This window comes from Rhipicephalus microplus, chromosome X (assembly GCF_043290135.1).
Source record: "Rhipicephalus microplus isolate Deutch F79 chromosome X, USDA_Rmic, whole genome shotgun sequence".
Lineage (NCBI taxonomy): Eukaryota > Metazoa > Arthropoda > Arachnida > Ixodida > Ixodidae > Rhipicephalus > Rhipicephalus microplus.
The window spans coordinates 216,671,876-216,695,344 of record NC_134710.1 but is presented as its reverse complement, the minus strand read 5'-3'; the positions used below and the strand labels follow the sequence as shown (position 1 = coordinate 216,695,344).

The following is a 23,469-nucleotide window of genomic DNA, read 5'->3' as shown; positions in this document are numbered from 1 at the left end:
CCTGCATTCATAATCCCATCCGTCACTTGTTCCGGAATGCCACGACAACGAGATCCAGTAATTTTCAACGCGACCGACGACCAAGATGCCGAAGACTGGCTGTCCCAGTATGAAGCGGTAAGCGCCCACAATAAGTGGGATGACACCGACAAGCTCACTTACCTTAATTTCTATCTGGCGGGTGTAGCAGAACTGTGGTTTAACAATCACAAAGCGGAAATACCCTCTTGGTCAACCTTCAAGACGCGCTTTGCAGAAGTCTTTGGCCGACCCGCTGTTCGCAAGCTCCGCGCCGAACAGCGCTTGCGCAGCCGCGCACAGCGCTCTGGCGAGACCTTTACCTCGTATATTGAGGATATTCTGGACCTCTGCCGTCGTATCGATTCCCACATGTTTGACACTGACTAAATACGGCACATCATGAAAGGTACCGAGGACGACGCCTTCCATATGCTCGTTGCAAAAAACCCGCAAACGGTCGCTCAGCTCATTCAACACTGTCAGAGTTTCGACGAGCTGCGGAGAGAGCGCATTTCTACTCGACGTCCAAACCTCGACACGAGCTCTACATCTGCGTTAACCATTGGCGCTGATTCATCCGAACAAAGCACCTTAATGCAGTAAATTCAGCAGTTCGTCCAAGAAGTGGCGCGCCAATTGTCTCTTGTGCCGCACATTCCGGCCAGTGCGCACACGCTGACCCCAACGCTCCGCAAGACAATCGAAGAGCAAGTTTCTGACGCCCTAACTCCCACATACCATCTTTCGCCCATCTCCGCCCCTCTTACTTACGCTGAGGCCGCTAGACGATCGCCGCCGTCGCTACCAAACGCCACGGATCTTGCTAGACAGCCCCGTCCCATCTACGGAGCAAGTCCCCCTGTCCGTCCCCACCCACCTCCTGTTCGCCACCCCGCGCTACCATCAACTAACCCTTGGCGCACTCCGAACAACAGGCCTATTGGCTACTTCTGCCATCTTCCCGGTCATGTAGCACGCTACTGCCGCCGTCGGGATTATAACCCAACTGCTGATGAGGCGACTTAAGGCTATCGTCCAGAGCCACCACAGTCGTCTTCGTTCCCACCCACGTCGGAACAGTCACCGCCACGTCGCCGTGGCTTCGACAAGGATCGGTCGCCCTCACCACGGCGCCGTTCGATTTTTCCTATGCTTCCTCGATCAGCACCCACCGAAACGGAAAACTGACCATCGCAGTTCCCGAGGCAAGAGCTGCGCATATATGGAAACTTTCAAGGCCTCCGTTTCTACCTGCTAATGAAATAACTGTGCATATTGATGGTGTACCGGTGCAAGCATTCGTTGATACTGGTGCTGCCGTGTCTGTGCTAAGTGGTGAACTGTGCCGCAAGTTGAAGAAGCTTACACTGCCACTTTCCGATGTCTCTCTCCGCACGGCCACTGCGCATCACATCCAACCTTCTGCGGCGTGCACAGCTCGACTGGTCATCCAAAATATATTGTATGTAGTCGAATTCGTTGTGTTTTCCCCATGTTCGCATGATATCATCTTAGGCTGGGACTTTCTCTGCGCTCATCATGCCGTCGTTCACTGTGCGCAGGCCGAACTAGAGTTGTCGACGGTGTCTAAACTGCCCTTGTGTGAAGCGCCGACGTCTGAAAGACCTTTCAAGCCGCTATGTTCCCGAGTCACCGTGGCCGCGGACACTCACATCTCTCCTCTATCCTGTGTTCTTGTGCCACTCTTTTGCGACGGCGCGCCCTGTGTCACCGCCCTCTTTTACCCCTCAGACGCCTTTGGCTCTCGCAAAAAGCTTCCTTCTCCCGTTCGCAGTTGTCACCGTAGAAAACTCCCGTGGCTCCATTTATATTACGAACTCGCTTCCTTCCCCATCCATATTATTCCGCGGCGAAGTCCTCGGTCATCTTGAGAAAATTGATTCTGTTTCGTCCAGTCCACCTGACGACCTGCCCTTATCTCACTTAAACACCATTACCTCTGATACCACTCCCACTTCATCTCCGGAGGCTTTTTTCCAATCAATTGACCCTAAACTTCCCGCTGCTCAGCGCACCCAACTCCTGGCTCTGCTTGATCGCTTCAAGATGTCATCTGACCATAGCCAATCTTCTTTGGGTAGCACATCTGCAATCGTTCACCAAATCGACACCGGTAGCCATGCACCTTTGCACCAGCGCCCATATCGAGTTTCTCACGCTGAACGTCGTGTCATTGATGATCAGGTGAACGATATGCTTCGACGTGGCGTAATACAACCTTCAAACAGCCCTTGGGCCTCTGCGGTTGTACTGGTAAAAAAGAAGGATGGTAGCATCAGATTTTGCGTTGATTACAGGCGTCTTAATAAGATCACGAGAAAAGATGTTTATCCGCTGCCAAGAATCGATGACGCCCTCGATTGCCTACAAGGAGCAGAGTTCTTTTATTCTTTAGACCTTCGATCGGGCTACTGGCAGGTTTCTATGAATGAAGCCGACCGCCCCAAGACTGCGTTTGTAACGCCTTACGGATTCTATGAATTTAACGTGATGCCATTCGGCCTCTGTAATGTGCCTGCCACCTTCGAGCGTCTCATGGACAACATCCTTAGAGGCTTTAAATGGAACACATGCCTGTGCTATTTGGATGACGTCGTTGTTTTCTCGAAGGACTTCGACTCCCACCTCAGCCGCCTCGCAAGCGTCCTGACTTGTCTTTCGGACGCTGGACTGCAGCTGAATTTGAAGAAATGCCACTTTGCTGCCCGCCAACTTACCATATTAGGGCACGTTCTTAGCAAGCATGGTGTTCGTCCTGATCCAGCCAAGCTTAGCGCTGTCCCCGACTTTCCCAGGCCAGCTACACTAAAAGAACTCCGCAGCTTCATCGGCCTCTGCTCATACTTTCGCCGTTTCGTGCGCAATTTCGCTACCATAATCGCACCCCTGACGCAGCTACTTGCCGACAACCAAGACATCTCGGCGTGGTCCCCAGCATGCGATGAAGCATTCGCCTCGTTACGGCATCTTCTGACATCGCCACCTATTTTACGCCACTTTGATCCAGACGCTCCAACCGAAATCCATACGGACGCTAGTGGAGTAGGCCTCGGCGCTATTCTTGCTCAGCATAAATCTGGCTTCGATGAGTTTGTTGTATCTTACGCTAGTCGCCCCCTTACTAAAGCGGAAAAGAACTATTCAGTCACCGAGAAAGAATGCCTTGCCATTGTTTGGGCAATCATGAAATTCCGACCTTACGTATATGGCCGCCGATTTGACGTCGTGACTGACACCACGCATTGACGTCGTGACACCACGCATTGTGTTGGTTGTCGTCATTAAAAGACCCATCTGGTCGCCTAGCTCGCTGGGCACTACGTCTCCAAGATTACGATGTTCGTGTAATTTATTGGTCAGGAAGCAAGCACTCGACGCCGACGCTCTTTCTCGGTCGCCACTTTCCCACGATTATGTTACAGCGTCTGTTTCCCGCTACGAATGTTCTTCACTTGAACATGTCGACATGTCCTCTGAGCAACACCAGGATACATGGATAGCGTCTCTCTTAGAGTACCTGTCTCAGACGTCTCCAAGTACCAACAACCGTTTACTTCGCCGAACTGCTCGCCATTTTACCATCCGTGACGTCTTCTGTACCGGCGAAACTATCTATCTGATGGCCGCAAATGGTTGCTAGTAATACCTCGCCACCTATGTTCTGACGTCTGCGTCTCCTTCCGTGCGGATCCGCAATGCGCCCACGCAGGTGTAATGAAGACGTATGCTCGCCTACGAATTCGATATTACTGGCGCGGAATGTACCGCTTTGTTAGGCAGTACGTCCGTTCATGCACCTTGTGCCAACGCCGGAAGAGCTCCCCTCGCACAACCACAAGACCACTCCAGCCACTGCCGTGTCCTTCTCGGCCGCATTGGAATCGACTTGTACGGTCCCCTACCATACACACCAAATGAAAACCGCTGGGTCATCGTAGCCGTGGACCACCTTATGCGTTACGCAAAAACTTCGGCGCTTCCCGAGGCCACTGCACGTGAAGTCGGCTTGTTCATTCTGCACAATCTCGTCCTTTGGCATGGTGCACCCAGTGAGCTTCTTAGTGACCGTGGGCGTTCCTTCTTGTCGGAAGCTGTAGAAGCCCTCCTACGCGAATGCAACATCGTGCATCGAACAACAACCGCATATCACCCCCAAACCAACGGGATGACCGAGTGATTTAATCGCACGCTGGGTGACATGCTCTCCATGTATGTTTCCGATGACCATACGAACTGGGACCGCGTACTGCCATTCCTTACGTACGCTTACAACAGCTTAATCTACAACTGGATTCTCCCTGTTCTTTCTTTATGGTCGGGAACCTTCATCATTCTTGGACACTATTCTTCTGTACCGCCCAGACCCTTCAGAATCGATGACTTTGGCCGAAGCCGCCACATATGCCGAAGAATGTCGGCAGCTCGCACGTGCGCTTACTACGCACGATCAGGCTCGCCAGAAGGACTCCCATGACCAACGCTCATCTCCGTCGTCATACGCGCCTGGAACAATCGTGTGGCTCTGCATGCCATTGTCTGCCCCGGGCGTTTGCTCAAAGTTCACACCAAAGTATGACGGTCCCTACAGGATCTTGCGCCAGACATCACCAGTCAACTACATGGTTGAACCTATTCAGCTACCTACAGATCAACGGCGCCGCGGGCGTGAAACTGTGCACGTCGACCGTCTAAAACTTCACTACGACCCACCAGTCGTGTCTGTGCCATAGGTCACCAGGATGGCTCCTTTTGCACCGGGGAGTCAATGTAGTGACAAATACGGGCTTGCTAGAGACGAAGAAGACGTTTGTTGTGGCAGAGGCTCGTGCTGCTGCAGCTGCTGCAGCTGCTGCTAAAACCGCTGGCTGCTGTCTCGTTGCTGTTCGGCCCATTAAACGGTTGCATCACCCTGGCGTGGCGTCTAACAGTATTCTTACAGTATGCTAAGCAGTGACTCTACGTTACCTATTGGGCCAGTATGTTTAATATTTACATTCAACTGCTCTAGCATTGCTTGTGCAAATAGAATTTGCGGGCTGTGTAATAGCGACCAATGTACTTCAAGGAATAAGTTTGGTTCTTCGATGAAAACGTAAAATGAGCGTCTCTGGTGTGAACTGTATATCTTTAAGAATGTTTGCACAGTAAGAAGAAGGTATGCGAGCTTCCATATACAATACATTGTTTGTAATGAACTTTGGGAGACCCAGGCACAAATACAACGCTTCCCTTTCCAACAGTACTAGTGGTCTTATTTTATAAGCTGCACTGCTAGAAAACAATACACATTTGATTTCTATGATAGGCCGCACATACACTTTGTATATGATTATTAGCGTATCTCTTCTCACTCCCATTTTACGGTTTGCGAGCTTCCGTAACCACCCCATGACGCATGTTGCCTTAAAGTACACATCATCAATGTGGCTTTTCCAATTTAATGTATCGTTATATGTGGTGCCTAAAGCCACTGCCACCTCATCCTCATTCTTTTCATCTGCCCACCTATAGGATGTTTCAGTATATTACCGTATTTGCTCATATAGTAGGCACACTCGCGTAACAGGTGCACCCGGAACTTGGCCATGATCAGTAGTTCTGTATTGTATTTGCACGGTTGCTATTCAATGCCCCCTTACATTTACTGGAGGGATGAAAAAGAAGAGCACACTGTGCCAGCTGTGTGCTCGCCGAGCGAGGAAAGGCGGTTGGCGTCAACTATCCTTTGCGCCGGGATGGCTCCGGTCACTAGAAGGCCGCGTGCGCTCCGCATGGAACGTGCGGTCGCATTCTCATGAAATGCGCTTTGAGTTTCCTGTCGGGAAAAGCATCATCGTTATTGCGTTTGCTACCTCATCTGCAAATTTAAAAACATTGTGGCTTTCCGACGCGAGCTTTCGCCTTTGCTGCCACAACGCGATCTTGCACAAGCTTAGTGGACTATTGTCGCCACGGTGCACCAAAGACACAGCATTTTTTCATGACGATGCACCGCCGGCTCTCGGAGCCGACAGCAGCGCCACCACATCAGCACTGTTCAGCTTTTCACGACCAAAACTGAATGGCGAAACTTGAACTTCCGCACAGATGGCCGAGGAATGTGTTTCTGCAGACGCGTTATCAATGCACACTCACGCTGCTCACACAATCCGTACGCATGAATGCGTCGTGTCGCTGTGACTTATCGAACGCGCTCGCCGTCCCGTGCATCCACTCCAGCACTCGCAAAGGCTCTAGCTCGCATAGGGTGCCTCAATGTGCTCCTTCAAAACAGGGTAAAGACACTGCTTTTGTGGACGCCATATTAGTTCACTAACTATTACGCACGGAGCATTTGATGGCGATATAAAGGCATTTGTGGCAGGTAACCGGCGCTTCGCCGATGACATTGCATTGCTGAGTAACTTGGGGGAGGAATTGCAACTCATGATTACTGAATTAGACAAGAAGAGAAGAAAGGTAGGTCTTAAAATAAATCTGCAGAAAATGAAAGTAATGTACAACAACCTCGGAAAAGAGCAGCGCTTCGAGATAGGTAATAGTGCGTTTGAAGTTGTAAAAGACTACATCTGCTTAGAACAGGTAGTAACCGCGGTGCCGAACCACGAGATAGAAGTAACTAGAAGAGTAAGAATGGGGTGGAGCACATTTGGCCAGCACTCTCAAATCATGACTGGTAGATTGCCACTATCCCTCAAGAGGAAGGTATATAACAGCTGCATCTTGCTGATACTTACCTTGCTTATCTACAGAGAAGAAACCTTGGAGGCTTACAAAGAGGGTTCAGCTTAAATTGAGGACGACACAGTGAGCGATGGAAAGGAAAATTATAGGTGTGACCTTAAGAAACAAGAAGAGAGCGGAGTGGATCAGGGAACAAACCTGGGTCAAGGGTATCATAGTTGAAATCTAGAAAAAGAAATGGACATGGGCCGGGCATGTAGCGCATAGGGAGGATAACCACTGGACACCAAGAATAACTGACTGTATTTCCAGAGAAGGCAAACGAACGAAGGGGAGACAGAAAATTAGGTGGACAGATGAAATTAAGAAGTTTGCGGCTATAGAGTGGCAGCAGCAAGCACAGGGACGAGTTGACTGACGGAACATGGAAGAGGTCTTTGTGCTGCAGTAAATGTAGCCAGGTTGATGATGATGATGATGATAATAATAATAATAATAATAGTAGTAATGATTATAAAAGCATTTAGAGCGTATCTATCGGTCTATCTCCCTGGCTGTGTAGGTCCTCATGCTCTTACGGCCCGTTGATTAGGTTGATTAGTACCAAAATTGACATGACATGACAAGGGCCTGTGAGAAACATAAAAGACTGCTCATTATATGAAAATCATGACATGCCTTCGATGTATGCCATGACATACGTGACATGGTCAAGGAGCTACAATGGCTGTTGAGTGAACTTCATGTATACTAAAATTTACATAGTATGATAAGAAAATGAGGAGAAAAATAATGTAGCTGATCTCTCTGTACAGGAGTCGGTAATCGCGACTCCAACTGAGCGCTCGCCATCTATTGGCCGCGCCTGAAAATGGCTCTAACAGGGTCGACCTTGAAAAGAGGCATGTGACCATGTTGCATGTGTTGAGACATGGCTGCATAGTTCCTTTCTTTTCGCCGTGCTGCACACGCGAGCACGAAAAAGAAAGCAATGCCCAGAGATCATTGCAGTGTGTTGCAATGCATGGCATCGTGATGGAAAAATTGTCATGTATCGTTGTATCACTTTCCGACGGATAAAGAGGACGCGCAACGGAAAATGGCGCAAATCAGAAACTTGCGCATTAGAGAGAAAGTGACGGACACTATAGTAGTTTTTTCTAATCAGTTCGCTCGCGACTACCTAATTATTCTTGATGAGTACACCATTATTTAGCTTGTTTGGATTCTTATCAATATTCGGCGTTCTCTATGCACGCAGTATCATTTCTATAAGCAAGCACTTTAGAAAATTAGTTACGTTACGTGTGTGACTGCATTTTTCGCATATGCTTGTTTTTTGTGCAAGTTGTGTTGCCACGCATTCTCAAATTAAGCTGTTGTAATCCCCTTTCACACATTTTAATTTTGCATTTGTGTATATACACATACAGATGCACGCACGAAGGTCGCATGGGCATAGCGTGCGTGTATGTTCGTGCATATATTGTCACGGGCTAAGTAGATGCCTGAGGATGACGACGACGAAGTGCTGAACGTGAACGTGCTCGGACTGCAGCAGCGTTGTACGCATTATCTTGCCAGTATATTTGCCAGTACGCATTTGCTCGCCAGTGTATACTTTATTCCCCGTAACATCATTGGTGGAGGTGCGGTGTACCGCTCGCTATACAGCCCAACGAGCTGGATCTTCGCAGCGGACGGCGCATTGCAGCTACCACGATGACTGACCAGGCTACTCAATGTCAACAAGATCCGTCAGCCCCGCAGCCGATCGTTGTGGTGCAACCTCGTAACCCAGGCCCGTTCAACAGCACAAGTGGCATAGACGTCGATGACCGGCTGGTTCTATATGAGCGCGTCAGCAGCAGCAACCATTGAGATCCGACGCTTATGTTGGCGAACATCATCTTCTACTTGCATGGCACGGCAAAACTGGTACGAGACACATCAAGAAGAGTTGACTAGCTGGGACGTCTGTAAGCAGAAATTGCGCTATCTATTTGGGAAACCCATCGGACGTCAAGTGGCCGCAAAGAAAGAGCTTGCGACTCGTGCCCAGACATCCACAGAGCCGTACATCGCGTACATCCAGGACGTGTTGGCTTTGTGCCGCAAGGTCGACAAGGACATGCTCGACGAGGACAAAGTCGGACACATCCTGAAAGGAATCGTGGATGACGCCTTCAATTTTCTCCTGTGCAAGGACTGCTCAACGATGGAGTCGGTCATCGAAGCATGTCGTCGGTTCGAACAGGCAAAAAGTAGGTGCATAGTTCACCGATTTGACCGCCTTCCCAACACGGCGGCTACGTCTTCTTGCGAAGATGTGCCCACACTACATCAACCACCAGCGCCAGAAAACGTCACCAGAATAGTCCGTCGGGAACTCGAGGCTATGGCTCCCGCTATGTCTAGCGTCAGCGCACCAGGACACAACCTCGATGCTGTTTCAATGATACAGGCCGTGGTTCGCCAAGAGATCGCGAATATGGGCATTTCGCCACCTCATCAAAATGCCCCTGGTACTTCCAGCTTGGCTCCAGTTGTTGCGGCTGCCACTCCAAACCGCACGTTCGCGCCGCGACGAAACCCAGCTGAATGGCGCACTCATGATGATCGGCCCATATGTTTCACGTGCCATCGGATAGGACACATCGCTCGCCATTGCCGCAGCCGTTGGACCTCATCACCTCGACCGAGCTTCTATGATTGGCGGGCTCACTCTGAATGTGCACCTTATGCCCCGTCCTACCGTGCTGAGACAGGTGCAGAGCACAATTCAGAACGTCGGACCAGCCGCTCGCCATCGCCCGTGCGTCATCAGTCCCGCTCGCCCCAACCCCGCCGTTTTCGGTCTCCCTACGACCGAGAACGAACTTTTCATCACCGTCGAACTTTTCATCAACGTCGTTCTCGTCACGTTCCTCTTCCGACCTTTTCAAGCCAATGCTATCTGACAAGCTCACCTCTGAACAAGTCTCTGCTTTCTGCCGTGTGCTTGCTTCTTATCAGGACATCTTTGACTTCGGCGACCGTAATTTGGGCCAGACATCCGTCGTAACCCATCGCATCGACACCGGTGACGCTCGACCCATTCGCCGACGACCCTACCGTGTGTCAGCCCTGGAGCGTGCGATTATACAGCGAGAAGTTGATAAAATGCTTGATAAGGGCATAATCGAACCCTCATCTAGTCCCTGGTCCTCACCCGTTGTACTTGTTAAAAAGAAGGACAATAGCTGGAGATTCTGTGTTGATTACCGCCATCTCAGCCATATTACCAAGAAAGATGTCTATCCCCTACCGCGCATAGATGATGCACTCGATTGCTTGCACGGTGCCAAATATTTCTCTTCAATAGACCTTCGCTCAGGCTACTGGCAGATCGCTGTGGGCGACAAAGACAGAGAGAAGACGGCCTTCGTGACTCCTGATGGACTTTATCAGTTCAAGATGATGCCTTTTGGATTATGCAATGCCCCCGCGACATTTGAGCGCATGATGGACTCTCTCCTTCGAGGCATGAAGTGGACCATCTGCCTCTGCTATCTTGACGACGTTATTGTTTTTTCGACTACTTTCGACGACCATCTTACCCGTCTGTCCACAGTGCTTGATGTTTTTTGACGTGCCAACTTGCAACTTAACTCGTCCAAGTGCCGCTTTGGGCAACGCCAAATCTGCGTACTCGGCCATCTTGTTAACGCTGCGGGCATTCAACCAGACCCTGCGAAAGTCCGAGCAGTTTGCGACTTCCCCACTACCCGCTCAGCCAAGGACGTCCGAAGTTTTCTGGGACTGTGCTCCTATTTCCGTCGTTTTGTCGAGAAGTTTGCTGAAGTAGCCCGTCCTCTAACCTGCCTCCTCGAAACGGATGGCGCATTCACCTGGGGCCAACAGCAAGCAAACGCCTTCTCGTCGCTCGTTGACATTCTCACCAATCCACCAGTCCTAGCACACTTCGACCCATCTGCCACCACGGAGCTTCGTACTGACGCCAGTGGCCACGGCATAGGCGCAGTGCTGGCGCAGCGGCAACAAGGCATGCACCGCGTCGTCACGTATGCTAGCCAACTGTTGTCGCGCTCGGAACAAAATTATTCCATCACAGAATGCGAGTGCTTAGCTTTCGTCTGGGCCATTGCGAAATTCCGACCGTACCTGTATGGCCGACCATTCTCAGTTATTACGGACCACCATGCGCTTTGCTGGCTCTCCTCACTCAAGGACCCTACGGGACGCCTTGGTCGCTGGGCGCTGCGCTTACAAAAGTACACTTTTTTCGTATCCTATAAATCCGGACAACTTCACAAGGATGCCGACTGCTTGTCCCGTTACCCAGTCGATCCCCCTGACACGAGGGAAGATGAACAAGAGGCCCTCGTTCTTTCAATTACCGACTTCACCGACATAGCTGCTGAACAACGCCGCGACCCCTTTTTGCGTGCTATTATTAATGGTCTGCACTCTCCCCACCCTGACCACTCCTTACAACTGTTCGTTCTTCACAACGACATCTTGCATCGTTACAACGCCCGCCCTGATGGTGCTGAGCTTTTACTCGTTGTTCCTGGGCATCTTCGCTCAGACGTTTTGGCCCAGCTGCATGATGCCCCCTCTGCTGGACACCTAGGGGTGTCACGCACGTATGACCGCATTCGCCGCCGATTCTTTTGGCCTGGCCTCTACCGTTCTGTGCGACAGTACGTTGCGGCATGCGACCTCTGCCAGCGCCGCAAGACACCTGCTCTGAGACCTGCTGGTACCCTTCAGCCCATTGAAGTACCAGATGAGCCATTTTTCCGAGTCGGCCTCGATCTTCTAGGACCTTTTCCCGTGTCGGCCGCCGGTAATAAGTGGATTGCTATTGCTACCGACTACGCAACGCGGTATGCCGTTACACGCGCTCTCCCCATTAGCTGCGCTACTGATGTAGCCTATTTCCTTCTTCATGACATCATTCTGCGTCATGGTGCTCCTCGTCAGTTGATCACCGACCGCGGCAGCTGTTTTCTATCTAAAGTAGTCGACGAGCTCCTGCGATCCTGCTCTACCCACCACAAGTTCACTACATCGTACCATCCGCAAACCAATGGCCTCACGGAACGCCTCAATTGTACCCTGACGAATATGTTAGCGATGTACGTCTCCAAGGATCACAAAGATTGGGACATCCACTTACCTTTCGTTACCTTTGCATACAACAGTTCACGTCATGATACAGCTGGATTTTCACCTTTTTACCTACTGTTTGGTTATGACCCGCCTTTGCCCATGGACACCATGCTCCAATCTGATGCCCCCTCATCGACTGCTTATGCTCGTGATGCCCTGGCCCGAGCTGACATCGCCCGCCAAGTCGCCCGGGATCGGTTATGTGCCTCGCAGCTTAACCAAAAGAGTGCTTACGATCGCCGGCACCGCGACGTACAGTACTCTCTGGGGTCACTCGTCTTGCTGTGGTTACCATCACGTCGTGTTGGTCTCTGCGAAAAACTGATGTCCCGTTACGTTGGCCTCTACCGCGTCATACGCAAGGTCACCAGCGTGACCTATGAGATAGCTCCACTCCATACCACGTCAGTACAAGCTTCAGTCCCGACCGATATAGTGCACGTCTCGCGGCTTAAACCATACTGCTCACACCTCGAGAATTGATCGCACCGGGACGGTGCTTCTGCCGCCGGCGGGTAATGTCACGGGCTAAGTAGATGCCTGAGGATGACGACGACGAAGTGCTGAACGTGAACGTCCTCGGACTGCAGCAGCGTTGTACGCATTAGCTCGCCAGTATATTCGCCAGTACGCATTTGCTCGCCAGTGTATACTTCATTCCCTGTAACAATATACAGCATGCCCGTGCATTCGCAGCGTGCGTAGTGTGCGTGCATGTATCTGTTTGAATATCATCTACTGCCAACATGAACAAGCAAGTGTTCGAAAGCACACGACTGTATTCATTAGAAACCTAATAACATTGATCGACGAAAGAAAAAAAGGAGCACTCCTATTGCTACCGAAACTACGATTTGCCTTATATCAAAATACACTGGCCCAAGCATAGCTACATTATGTAATCAAGCGAACGTATTCAGCTTTTGAAGGCACAACGGAACACAATAGGGTACATGCAATCGGGAACACAAGTAGCAGCACAGAGTTACCTCGAAAACCGGGCCTTGCCTGTAGCAGTTTAGCAGCACAATGCAAGAGTGCTAGCACCTTTCGGAGAGGCCCGCTACACATGAGGAGTTGCCATCTTCAACCTCGAGCTCGCTAGACAGGTTCTTTAATGTGAATTAAATATAATGCTGTTTAACATGAAGTAAATATGATGCTGTGGCATCCATGCTCTCCATAACTGGTCCCGCCTTGTATTCCGTGGAATAATTTTCGTGCCAAGAGGTGGCATGGGTCAGTGCATATAATTTGCAAAAAAATCCACAAAAAAGTTCATAGAATAAGAAATGTTCTTTTATTCTGTAAGCGATTTTTCACTGCATCAACTATTTCAGTACAAGTTTCGTGTGTGAAAAACTTCAAAGCACACAGGCATGTGAAGAGCAACCTTGCATTTTTCGTACTCCGATCAGCTCTCAGACTTTTTGCCGTGTGCTTTGCTAACTAAGCACAACCTTGATGGACTCTTTTTTCATTTTTTTGTTAGGATATGATTAGAAAAGCGAGTTCACTCAGCGGCTTGTAGGTGCATTGGTGAGGCCGTGACAAGTGAGCTTTTGCGTGAAGCTGTGTTTAGAAGTCGAGAACTTGCACCCTTCGCCACTAAAAAAAAATACAGCTCCAACAATAGACAACTACGTTCATCTAGTGGACAACATATCCAGCAAACATCAAATAATGTTCTGACATCTATGAAACATTGTCAAAAACAACCGTTTTCTTAACGGCTAGCAATTCGCCGGTCGAAGTGCTTTTGGCCTCGTCATCACGGCCAAATTGCCGGCTGCGAAAGCCAGTGAGTTAAAGAAAGGTATAATAATCATGATTGCTGTTTTTCTTTCTGAACACCTCATTTTACCTAAGTAGGATTACTGTTTCATTTAATTAAGCCATCTTTAGAGACTGCCACATCTTTTACAATGACATTGCAAAATTTTTTTTGTCTCAGAAAATTTGTTTTTGTGGCTCTTCTCAAAGTGAAAGCATCAAGTGTATTACTCATCTTTGAATTATTATTGATGTGCATTTGGCAGCTTGCATGCTGTGTGAGAAAAATCAAAGTTTATGTTCAATAAAATGTTATGATTAGCAAAATATTAGTGCTCAAACTTCTGTATAGCTGTTCTGCACTATTTTCTTCAGGTCGGCTTTCCCAATGTCGGTAAATCTACTTTGCTGCGTGCCATCTCAAGAGCACGGCCTAAAGTCGCCGCCTACCCTTTTACAACGCTGAGGCCACATGTAGGTGTTGTGACCTACGACGATTACCTCCAGTTGGCTGGTAAGCATAGTTTCTGGTGCTTTGCATACTTTCACAGCATTGTGACAGTTGGAATGGACTGAATATCGCAAAAGAGTCCCCACTGAATATAGTGCAGACTCTTTGGCTCATAGAACAGCGGAGAAAGCACACACCCTAGCGCAAACAAACAAATTTGCATTTATTTGTACCTTTTCCACAATAAAGCTTGCTCTAAAGCATACAAATCATAACTTGCCAATATAATTCTCATAATGAGCCCACTAACCGAATCGTACAAGCAACACCATAGAATATCAATATAATACATACAATGTAACACAAATGTGACATTGATGACCTTCGACTCGCCACGAGAGGGCGTCCTGGAGATGACCTGCAAAGTTGCCCCACAGATGCTCGTGCACGACTGCCCACGACCAGCTCCAAGAGCCAAGACAGAAAGTGCCACTCCACATGGCCCTGCCATCTTTGCCTCCAGATGGTGCCATCGCAAGAACACAGTGCTATCTCTCACGCAGCGGTGACTATGCCGACATTTGTGTCCCACGATGAAGCCGTCCTGCCATACACACATGTGCCACTTAGTAAATACTGCTACTCAGGGGATGTGAGCATCCCCACAATATACATTGGGTATGTGACACATCGCATTACCATTGAAATAACATTGATTGCACTGAAAAAAAAAAGTGATGCTGCAAAATGTATGGTCAGTTTGTGCAAGCCTTTGAATAGACCTTTTTTTTTTGCTGTTTTCACACTCTGTGTCTGCTTATGTTTATCCCATAGTAATAATCAGGAGACCATGGTGAGGCAATATGCCTTTGAATAAATGTATGTAATACCCATCATAACTTGACTCTATAGTCAGCAGCATATTTTCAAAGGTTACCTTGACAGAATTGCAGGAAGGTCCATGGGCTATTAAACATCATGGACATTAGAGAATGGTTGCAATGGCAAAGAATTAGCTTTTCGGTGAAATTTCTGTAGGTGAATTTAGCTCACCACTATAGTAAAGCTTGAGATTATTGTAATGAAATTCATGCTTATCACTTTTTCTCATCATGTTTCTTTTCTGTCATCTTTACATAATAGTAATGATAGGTTTGTGCAGTCCCCCAATTTAATTTGTTCATTCAAACTGACAGTTTCAGCTGGCAACTATGAAACAAAACTTTTTTTTTACCTTGAAATCAGCTTTTGCTGAATTCAGCTGAATGGTCAGCAAGCATGTGATTTGTACCAATGGTGACAGCAACGCCTGCGGCATGTGCTTCGTTGGAACTTAAAGACAGCAAATGCTTTCAGCACATAGAAAAAAATCTCATGTAAAGAATGAGCAGAAATGGCAGTTTACAAAAACAGACTACATGTTCACCTAATTCTAATGTTAATCTTTTTTTTTTTTCAAATTAGTTTAAAGTAGGGATGTGCAAATGTTCAAATATTTTAATATTTTTCGAATAGTGTTTGCTGTTCGATTTGCACTGGAATTTTACTATTCGGAGTATTCAAACTTTCCAAATACAAATACAGTCAACATTCGATTGGAAGTAACTTCTTCAGATTTTCAATATCCTTCACCTCATCAAACTATCGTATTTTGGCAAAGCTGCCTTTCAGTCTCTGCTACGGTCGCAGATGTATTGACTCAAGAAAACGCTGGTTCTAACATGGAAATGATAGATGTGGCAGAGGTGGGGGCTCATTCAATGCTGTTTTGGACCGAAAATTTGGGAAGGAACTCCGAAAGATCAGACACCAAAAATATTTTGCATCCAAAATTTCAGATATTCTTATATAGGTATTGACGTGTACGAGGCAAATTTTGAGCTTTGGATTTGAAGGGAACACACACTTGTCTACCAATTCAGTCAGGCTTCAACAAAAGTTGGAAGAGGAGGAGAGGCTGAAAAAATAGTATACTCGCCTTTCATATCTATATTGTTGTCGCAAACAGTTCGGTTGCCCCAAATTATGTACATAAATATAATTTGGGAACCACTTTCGTGTTGCTTTTTCAGAAAAGTATGCATAAAAATTACATTAAAATGTTAGGAATCACCTTTTTTTGCAATTTTACTTCAAAGTATTCAAAAAGTATTCTAGAAATATTTGAGAAATATTAGAAAATATTCAATTTGACTTGCACTTGCACTTCCAGTATTCGAATTTGCTGTGCACCCAATATTTTACTATTTGCACAGGTCTAGTTTGAAGCTTACCTGCACGTTTCCATTAGGTAAGAAACCAAAATGGCATTCATGGCAACAGCAACAGCCTGTTGCTAGAGGCAGTATCATTAAATTTGTCTCATGAAATGCGGGCTCAACAAGCTTTTGTACATGATGGCATGAATTACAGTGTGCTTCCAGGTTTGAATAAATAATTATCCAAAAGACATTATTTTAAATGCTAAACTTGTGCAGCGATGGGATGCTGCTCCAAACTGCTCCAAAAAATAAATGCTGCTTCATTATGCTCTGAAATGGTGTTGAGAAATTGAAAACAACGAACTTAAACCATGGAAATGTTGTAGGCCCGTGTGCTCAGATATGGGTGCACGTTAAAGAACACCAGGTGGTCGAAATTTCCGGAGCCCTCCACTACGGCGTCTCTCATAATCATATGATGATTTTGGGAGGTTAAGCCCCACATATCAATCAAATCAAATGAACTTAAACCATGTGACTATCCAGGAAGCCTTAACAAAACCAAGAGCAAGCGGTATATGCTGTCGAAATTTGGGCTCGTTGGTGCATTGTGACGACTGAAAATAGCGCTAAGAAACGGGGACACAAGACGAGCGCCTGTGCGCCTGTCTTGTGCCTGTGCCGTCTTAGCACCTGTGCCGTGTGTCCTCGTCTTGTGTCCCCGTTTCTTAGCGCTATTTTCAGTCGGTATATGCTGTCATTCTAGTATGCTAGTATGCAGCTTGCTTACTGGCTGCATATTAGCATATGGACAGTGCCACGAGTACTGGCACTATATATGTCTGATTTAGCTTTATATTTGTACTTGAAAAGCAGACTGTTTTGGTGAAATGTGTGTGATCAGTTGGGTATCATACTGTCACTGATTATTAGTTTCTGTTATGACGACTTTGATGTGTGACTGACTACATTTACCATTTTATCATCTCAGACCTCATTTATGCCACAAGAACTAGTATTTCAAGTGTATAGTTCATAAGTGTGCTCTTCTTTTTTTTTTAATTTTGCAGTGCTGGCTATTTTGCTGAAATATGAAAGTAGCATAGTTTACATCTCGTACCGATTATATACTGCTTTGGCGAGAGTTACAAGTGATTGTGGCTACTTTTACAATTTCATGCTCTGCTTTATCACTTTTAATTATTTCTGCCACAAGTACTGGAATTTTAATTAAATATACTAGCTCATTTTACTTAAGTGTTAAATGACCACCCATGTGCTTAATTAGTCTTTTCTTGAAATTTTTTGTGATTATCATATGTGCAATACATTCAATATTAAATATTAATATTTATGAGATGCTTAACTAGTGCTTTAAAACTCCATGAGTCATTTGGAATATTTTGCCATTTGCTCTGAAAACACTAATAGCTGCTCCGAAGCACCATTTTTTCTGCTCCAGAATCTTCTCCAAAAAGCAAAATATCACTTCCATCACTGCTTGTGGCAAGGAATTTTCACCTTGTTTTCAGCAGTTTGGAGACTTGATGGCAGATGAACTAGCAAGTTAGTATGTCTAGGTGTGGGTCACCAACCCATTTGAAGTTGTAGCTGATTCGTTAAAAAAAAAATACAGAACATCAGGAAAGGTCTGGTGGTCTATAAACAGCAATGAAAAGCTGTCTAGGAATCACGGTGAGCATGAGGTGTACATAAATATGTATGTTCATATAGTGTTCCATAAGTTTTGCTAAGCTCGATTGATTGATTTTTTAAATTTTCAGGAGAGAGGATGTGATGTTAGTGAGTAGAAAGGAGGAAAAGAAAGCTTGAACAAGCATCCTAATGGAGCACAGAGGTTATGAGACATGCTATACTGGAAAAATTCAGAACAAATTTGATCACTTGGAGTTCTCTAACGTCCACCCTTAGTGTGGTACTTGAAACATGTTCACATTTTACTTCCATCAAAATGTGACTGCTGTCCCTGTGGTGATTCAATGGCTATAATGTTCTGTAAGTTCATTCTTAATGCATTATAATAACCCCGAAGCATTAGAAGCCTCACTACAAGTGAAAAAGCACAGGACCACGGCAAATAAGTTGTTGGTTTGGATAGCTGTATTTTCTAATGAAACAAATCAAAAATCAAATGAAAGAAAAATAAATTTAAAAAGTGAAGTTTTCATAGGACTCTTAACCCTAAAATGCCAGAATTATGAAACCGCTGAGCAAAATACTTTTTTTATTTTGCAGCTTTAAGTAGCGATGTTTAATTGATTTCATAGTTAAATTATCTGAAATTCAACCTTGATGCACACTTTTGCATATGTCACAAATTTTCCATATGCCACAGAAGTGAGGACCTTGCAACAAAAACCATACTTCAGAACTACCAGCATGTTGTATGCCACCTCTTGAGTGTGCACACACCAACTAAAAAAAATTATTGAAGATAGAACTCGAGTCACCAAGGCAAAAAAAAAACGAAGAAGTGAGAGTTGTTGCACATGCTTCGCGCTCTCTTTAATGAGCTCCAAAACAATTGGTTCTAGCTTAAAGTACCTTGGACGAGACTGCGCTAGAGTTTTCACGCTGAAAGCTACATGCTTCGTAAGTACTTTATCGTGACTTACTTGCTCGAAGTTTTTCTGTATGTCGCGAATTCGCGACATCCGGCAGTACCATTAATCAACGAACACATGCATCGGCAGGCTGAATTACAGTACAATAATGATTTTTGCATGCATATTTTGGGACAGCCTACATGTTTTAATTTTGTCGTAGATGCATGGGCCGAACTAGATCACCACATCTTTGTCTTGTGGTGCAACAATTTGCACAATGCTTTGCCAGTTGGTAGAGTGGCCAATGTAGTGCCGTGTCAGAATTCAGTGTCATGCTTAGACAGACATTAAAGGTTACTTCTCCTATGAAGAAGCCCTAATTTATTTATTTCCTGTTTTCTTTTTGGATGAAGCACAGAAAAAACTTCTCTGTACCCCTATCATGTTAAAGGTACATGTTTGCATAAAAACGCTTTCAATAAGCAAAATCATGTTTAAAGCAGTCCACCATGATGGCTTAGAAATATCTTACAAACAACCTACTGTGACCTCGCTCGCAAACCCACCAATTTGATTCCCTGCAATGGCAGCCATGTTTCATTGAAAACTAGTAAGTGCAAAAATGTTCATTATTTATATTTGGATGAACATTGAAGGGAACCTAGGTAGTATAAATTAATCTGCAGTCCCCCACTACAGTGTGCTATATTGAGGTTTTGGCATGTAATTACCCTAGAATATATTATTCTTAATTTTTTACATTATAAGTGGAACTGGATCAGGCTCTGCCAAAAAAAGTGGTTCTCTAAAGTGCTTGCCTGTGCACTTTTTCATCTCATTGATGCTTTGTTGAATCTGTAACATGCACCAACCTGCTCAGAAGAAAGTTCGGCTTTTCATACAGCTAGCAGTAATTTAGTAACTAGCATGGACTGGGAAAAAGTGCAGCTGTGCTAATACCTTGAAAAATATATTAAATAACAAAAAATGGTTGTTTTATGAAGTATTATACTGTTGAAATCTTAATTACAGCATTTAGATTGGACAGTGGCTCGCGATGACTATGAGTTTTACCAACTTGGCTTACTGAGAGCATCACAAAATGCCACCACCAGCACTGTTGCATCAATGCAATATAGCATTCTCATTGCAAAGTCAGCGAGCCAAATTGAGCTAGCTGAAGTTTTTCACTGAATAGTTGGATTTGTAATGCACGTGGCAATCTTTGTGATTTTATTTTGTGTTAAAACTATGCAATTATTGTTAGTACTGTTTGGCATGCATGACCAAAATTTTTAGTGAAGAACTCTACGATGCAATTTTAGTTGAAACTTGGAACTTCAATTTTTATGTTTGCCCTTTAAAGGTACACCAAAGAGAAACAATGACTTGGTTTATATTGACAAACTGTACTCTTAAAAATTTAATGCCATAAGTTTCACTATTGTAAGCTCATTATTAGCAGATAAAATCAAGGTTGAAGTTTCATTTTTAAATTTCGGGCAGAAATCTCCAAGTGTGATATCAAAAATTTCAAAATGTATACTTCATATTTTCATGGCAATTACTACTGAATGAAATTTTGTGAAACTTTGTATGCTAGGGTCTATGACACCTACAAAGGACAATATACTTAATTGTTATCATTTAGAAGCTGCATAGGACCCAGTATACGCCTTCAAAACCTATGACGTCATGGTGCTTGGTGCAGGAATCTCAAGGTGGCGTCTGCACCGACATTTTGTTTTTATGCGTCCTCTCGCGTACCAAGCATTGCCTCACAGTAAGGGTGGTGTTTTTGAGATTGTGAAATTGTACCTTACCAATATGCCAGAAACTGTTTTTCTTTTTAGTGTCTGTTTAATGATATTGTAAGGTAGCATAATCTATTGCCTTGCACAACTACTTGCGATCATACTTTGGTCGTGTTACACGAGTCAAGGCTGAAACAGGCAATGCTTAATCATTTTGTTTTATGTAAAATAATGGTTAAAAAAATCAGAAAGCCACCTTATCAAACTGATGATAAAAAGGCTTATTTTTCTGCTATATTACAAGCTGTGAGAAAAAGCATGCAGATACTATTTTTTTTAATTTGTATGTCCAGTTGCTGATCTTCCAGGCCTGGTGGAAGGGGCCCACAAAAATAGAGGCCTGGGCCATGCTTTCTTACGGCATGCAGAGCGATGTGGCTGCCTTCTTTTTGTCATAGACCTGCAGTGCCCTGACCCAGCAAGTCAGTACAGTGTGCTGCTCTCTGAGCTAGAACTCTACCGTCAGGCAAGATTCTTTTGAGGCCTTTTCTTGTTCATGCTAAACTATAGTGCATGTGTTGGGATGCTACTAGTTCATTCCAAAAGAAGAGTGCAGACAAATGCCATGCTTAAGGGCAGAATAACGAGTTGTCACCATTATTCACTTTCTTGCCTTGATTTATTGAAGCTTCAGCTATCAAATAGACCAAAAGTGATTATGTAGTGTCAGTTTTATGACTAAATTTCATGATTTCTTGCATTAAATAATGTTCTAATAGTTGAGTTTATCGAAAATTTGTGACTGTATTAATGAATAGTAATTTTTTACAGCTTGTGCAGATTCATTAGATATAGTGTGATAAATGTTCTAGTTTTATAAGAGCCTTGTGTATTTCTCTATCTTGCTAAAGCACATAGCCAGCCACAGAATGTTCTGCTGGACTGAAGCACCACTCATCAACATGAGAGCTATACACTGTAAGCTTAAAATTTGTACAGTGCTATGCTATGTTCATATGTGACGGTGATGCAAATTTTTTTTAACCAACTCTGCTTATAAACTATGGTTATACAATGAAAGTTTGAAGTCTCTGTCCAGGAAGTATTGTACTACATCAAAAATTTTACGCATAGCTGCTAAGGGGAGCTGCACAACAGCTTCGTACCCCTCTCATTTTTAATTTCGTACCCCTCTCATTTAAATTTTTTTTACAAAGTTTAAAGGCTTTTTAATGAAGGTGCATTGCCTTGCTGACACACGGCACCGACCATCTTTTTTTAGTGTTTTCTTCGGAACGCACAACCAAAAGTGTGGCACAAGCTTTTGAAACAAAACCAGTCAATACAAAATTACGTGTATCGATATATAAAATCCAATGTCCCTCTCCGATCACTGTAGGTGTTGTTTTTGTGTGCGTCCAGGGCTGTTCGGTCATCAGCATTGGCCATGTTACGATGCTGCGCTTCTTGTGGCCATGCCTGCAATGCGCTAAGTGTCACCACATATTCTTGAGCTTATGGACCTGCTTATGGTAGTACTCAAAAGATAAGCTTTAAAGGCTTATAACGCATTCTATAAGTTGTGAAACTTATTTGTATGATGAGCCCAGGTGACAGAATTAACATTTGCAAGTTTTTTTCACTGATTCATAATCGCTGGTGCCCAATGGTTTCAAGACTACTTTTTCACAGTCGTGAAAGCGATAGACAAACGCTGTTTCCAGAAAAGACCGCTTCTGAAAAAGAGGTCACCTGCTGTCTAGTGTTTGTGGGCAAAACTTTTTTTCAGAAGAAGTCTTCTCGCTCAAAAGACTTTCAAGTGCCCGTTTAACAAAGGTATAATGCAGGGGTATGTGAGTAGAAAAATTTTATCTTGAATCGAATAGTGCTGAATAGTGGGAAATATTGTTGAATGTTGAATCGAATACCAAAATTTCGTAAAAAATTTCAATAAAATACAAAAAAATTAATCTACTCATGTTCTCAATCACATAACACGGCGAGTGACTGCCACCAAAAGATTAGAACTTTTCATGCAGAAACGCTAGCTAATTAACACAACCTTGCTTCAAACTTTCTCGCAGTGATATTTTGGCATTTCCAGCAGTTGAAAAAATGCACTCACTTAGTGTCTCAGTAGCAAAGATGGAAAGGTATCGTAAAGCAATTTTGGCGATACTCGGATAATGTGGAGCTCTGTGTACTTTCCAGTATTTCAAAGGATCATTCTTTCTTGGGGTCAGGAGGTCAGTCAAGAATTTTTGAACCTCTTGGATATAAGGTCTGAGTTCAGTGCTATTTCGATGGTGTCCCACACTGTTCTCTGGCCTTTTCTGCCATTACGTACTGAAATGACGTACTGCCATGACGTACTGAAATTACACAATTTCCTTTAAAATAAACATGTGCTCCCTTTTGTACCTGTATATCGGTGAAAGTTTTAACGGAAGGTCTTCCGTAATGAGGTTAGCATTAGTTTTAGCCACCTCACCCTAACCAAGTTGCACCTTTGGCCTTTCTTGCTCTTCAGATATTCGTCCAGTCAGATTTTTTGAAACTTCGTGTACTAGTTATTTGAAAGTCGAATTATATAATTAAGTATAATTAGGCATTATCTAGTTTGAATTTGAAACTCAAATCTTTGCACACCCCTTCTCTTATGTGGTGGTTAAGAAAACCAATCATTACATAATTGGTATCAAATATTCGTAAAAGAACAAACAGCTAGCAGTAGAAGCTGCGTCGGAGTCCCAAATTTGCTTTGAAAGTGCTGTGCCTGTTTCACCAGCACCACATTAAAGGTGACTGAGAGGCACTAC

General features: G+C 45.0%; 1 protein-coding gene across 2 annotated transcripts in view; it reads left to right on the top strand.

The window, feature by feature from the left end:
• Positions 1-23,469, top strand: part of LOC119187466 (mitochondrial ribosome-associated GTPase 2) — a 39,228-nt gene that overhangs the window by 10,835 nt on the left and 4,924 nt on the right. Inside the window, exons 5-7 of one of the 2 annotated variants that reach the window (XM_037435579.2) lie at positions 14,053-14,191; positions 14,566-14,806; positions 21,004-21,140. In XM_037435579.2, the coding sequence (XP_037291476.1) occupies positions 14,053-14,191; positions 14,566-14,806; positions 21,004-21,010 (387 nt within the window). In that variant the 3' untranslated portion in view covers positions 21,011-21,140. Of the gene's footprint in view, positions 1-14,052; positions 14,192-14,565; positions 14,807-21,003; positions 21,177-23,469 lie in introns of those variants that run through there. The other variant, XM_037435578.2, reaches the window with a different exon arrangement.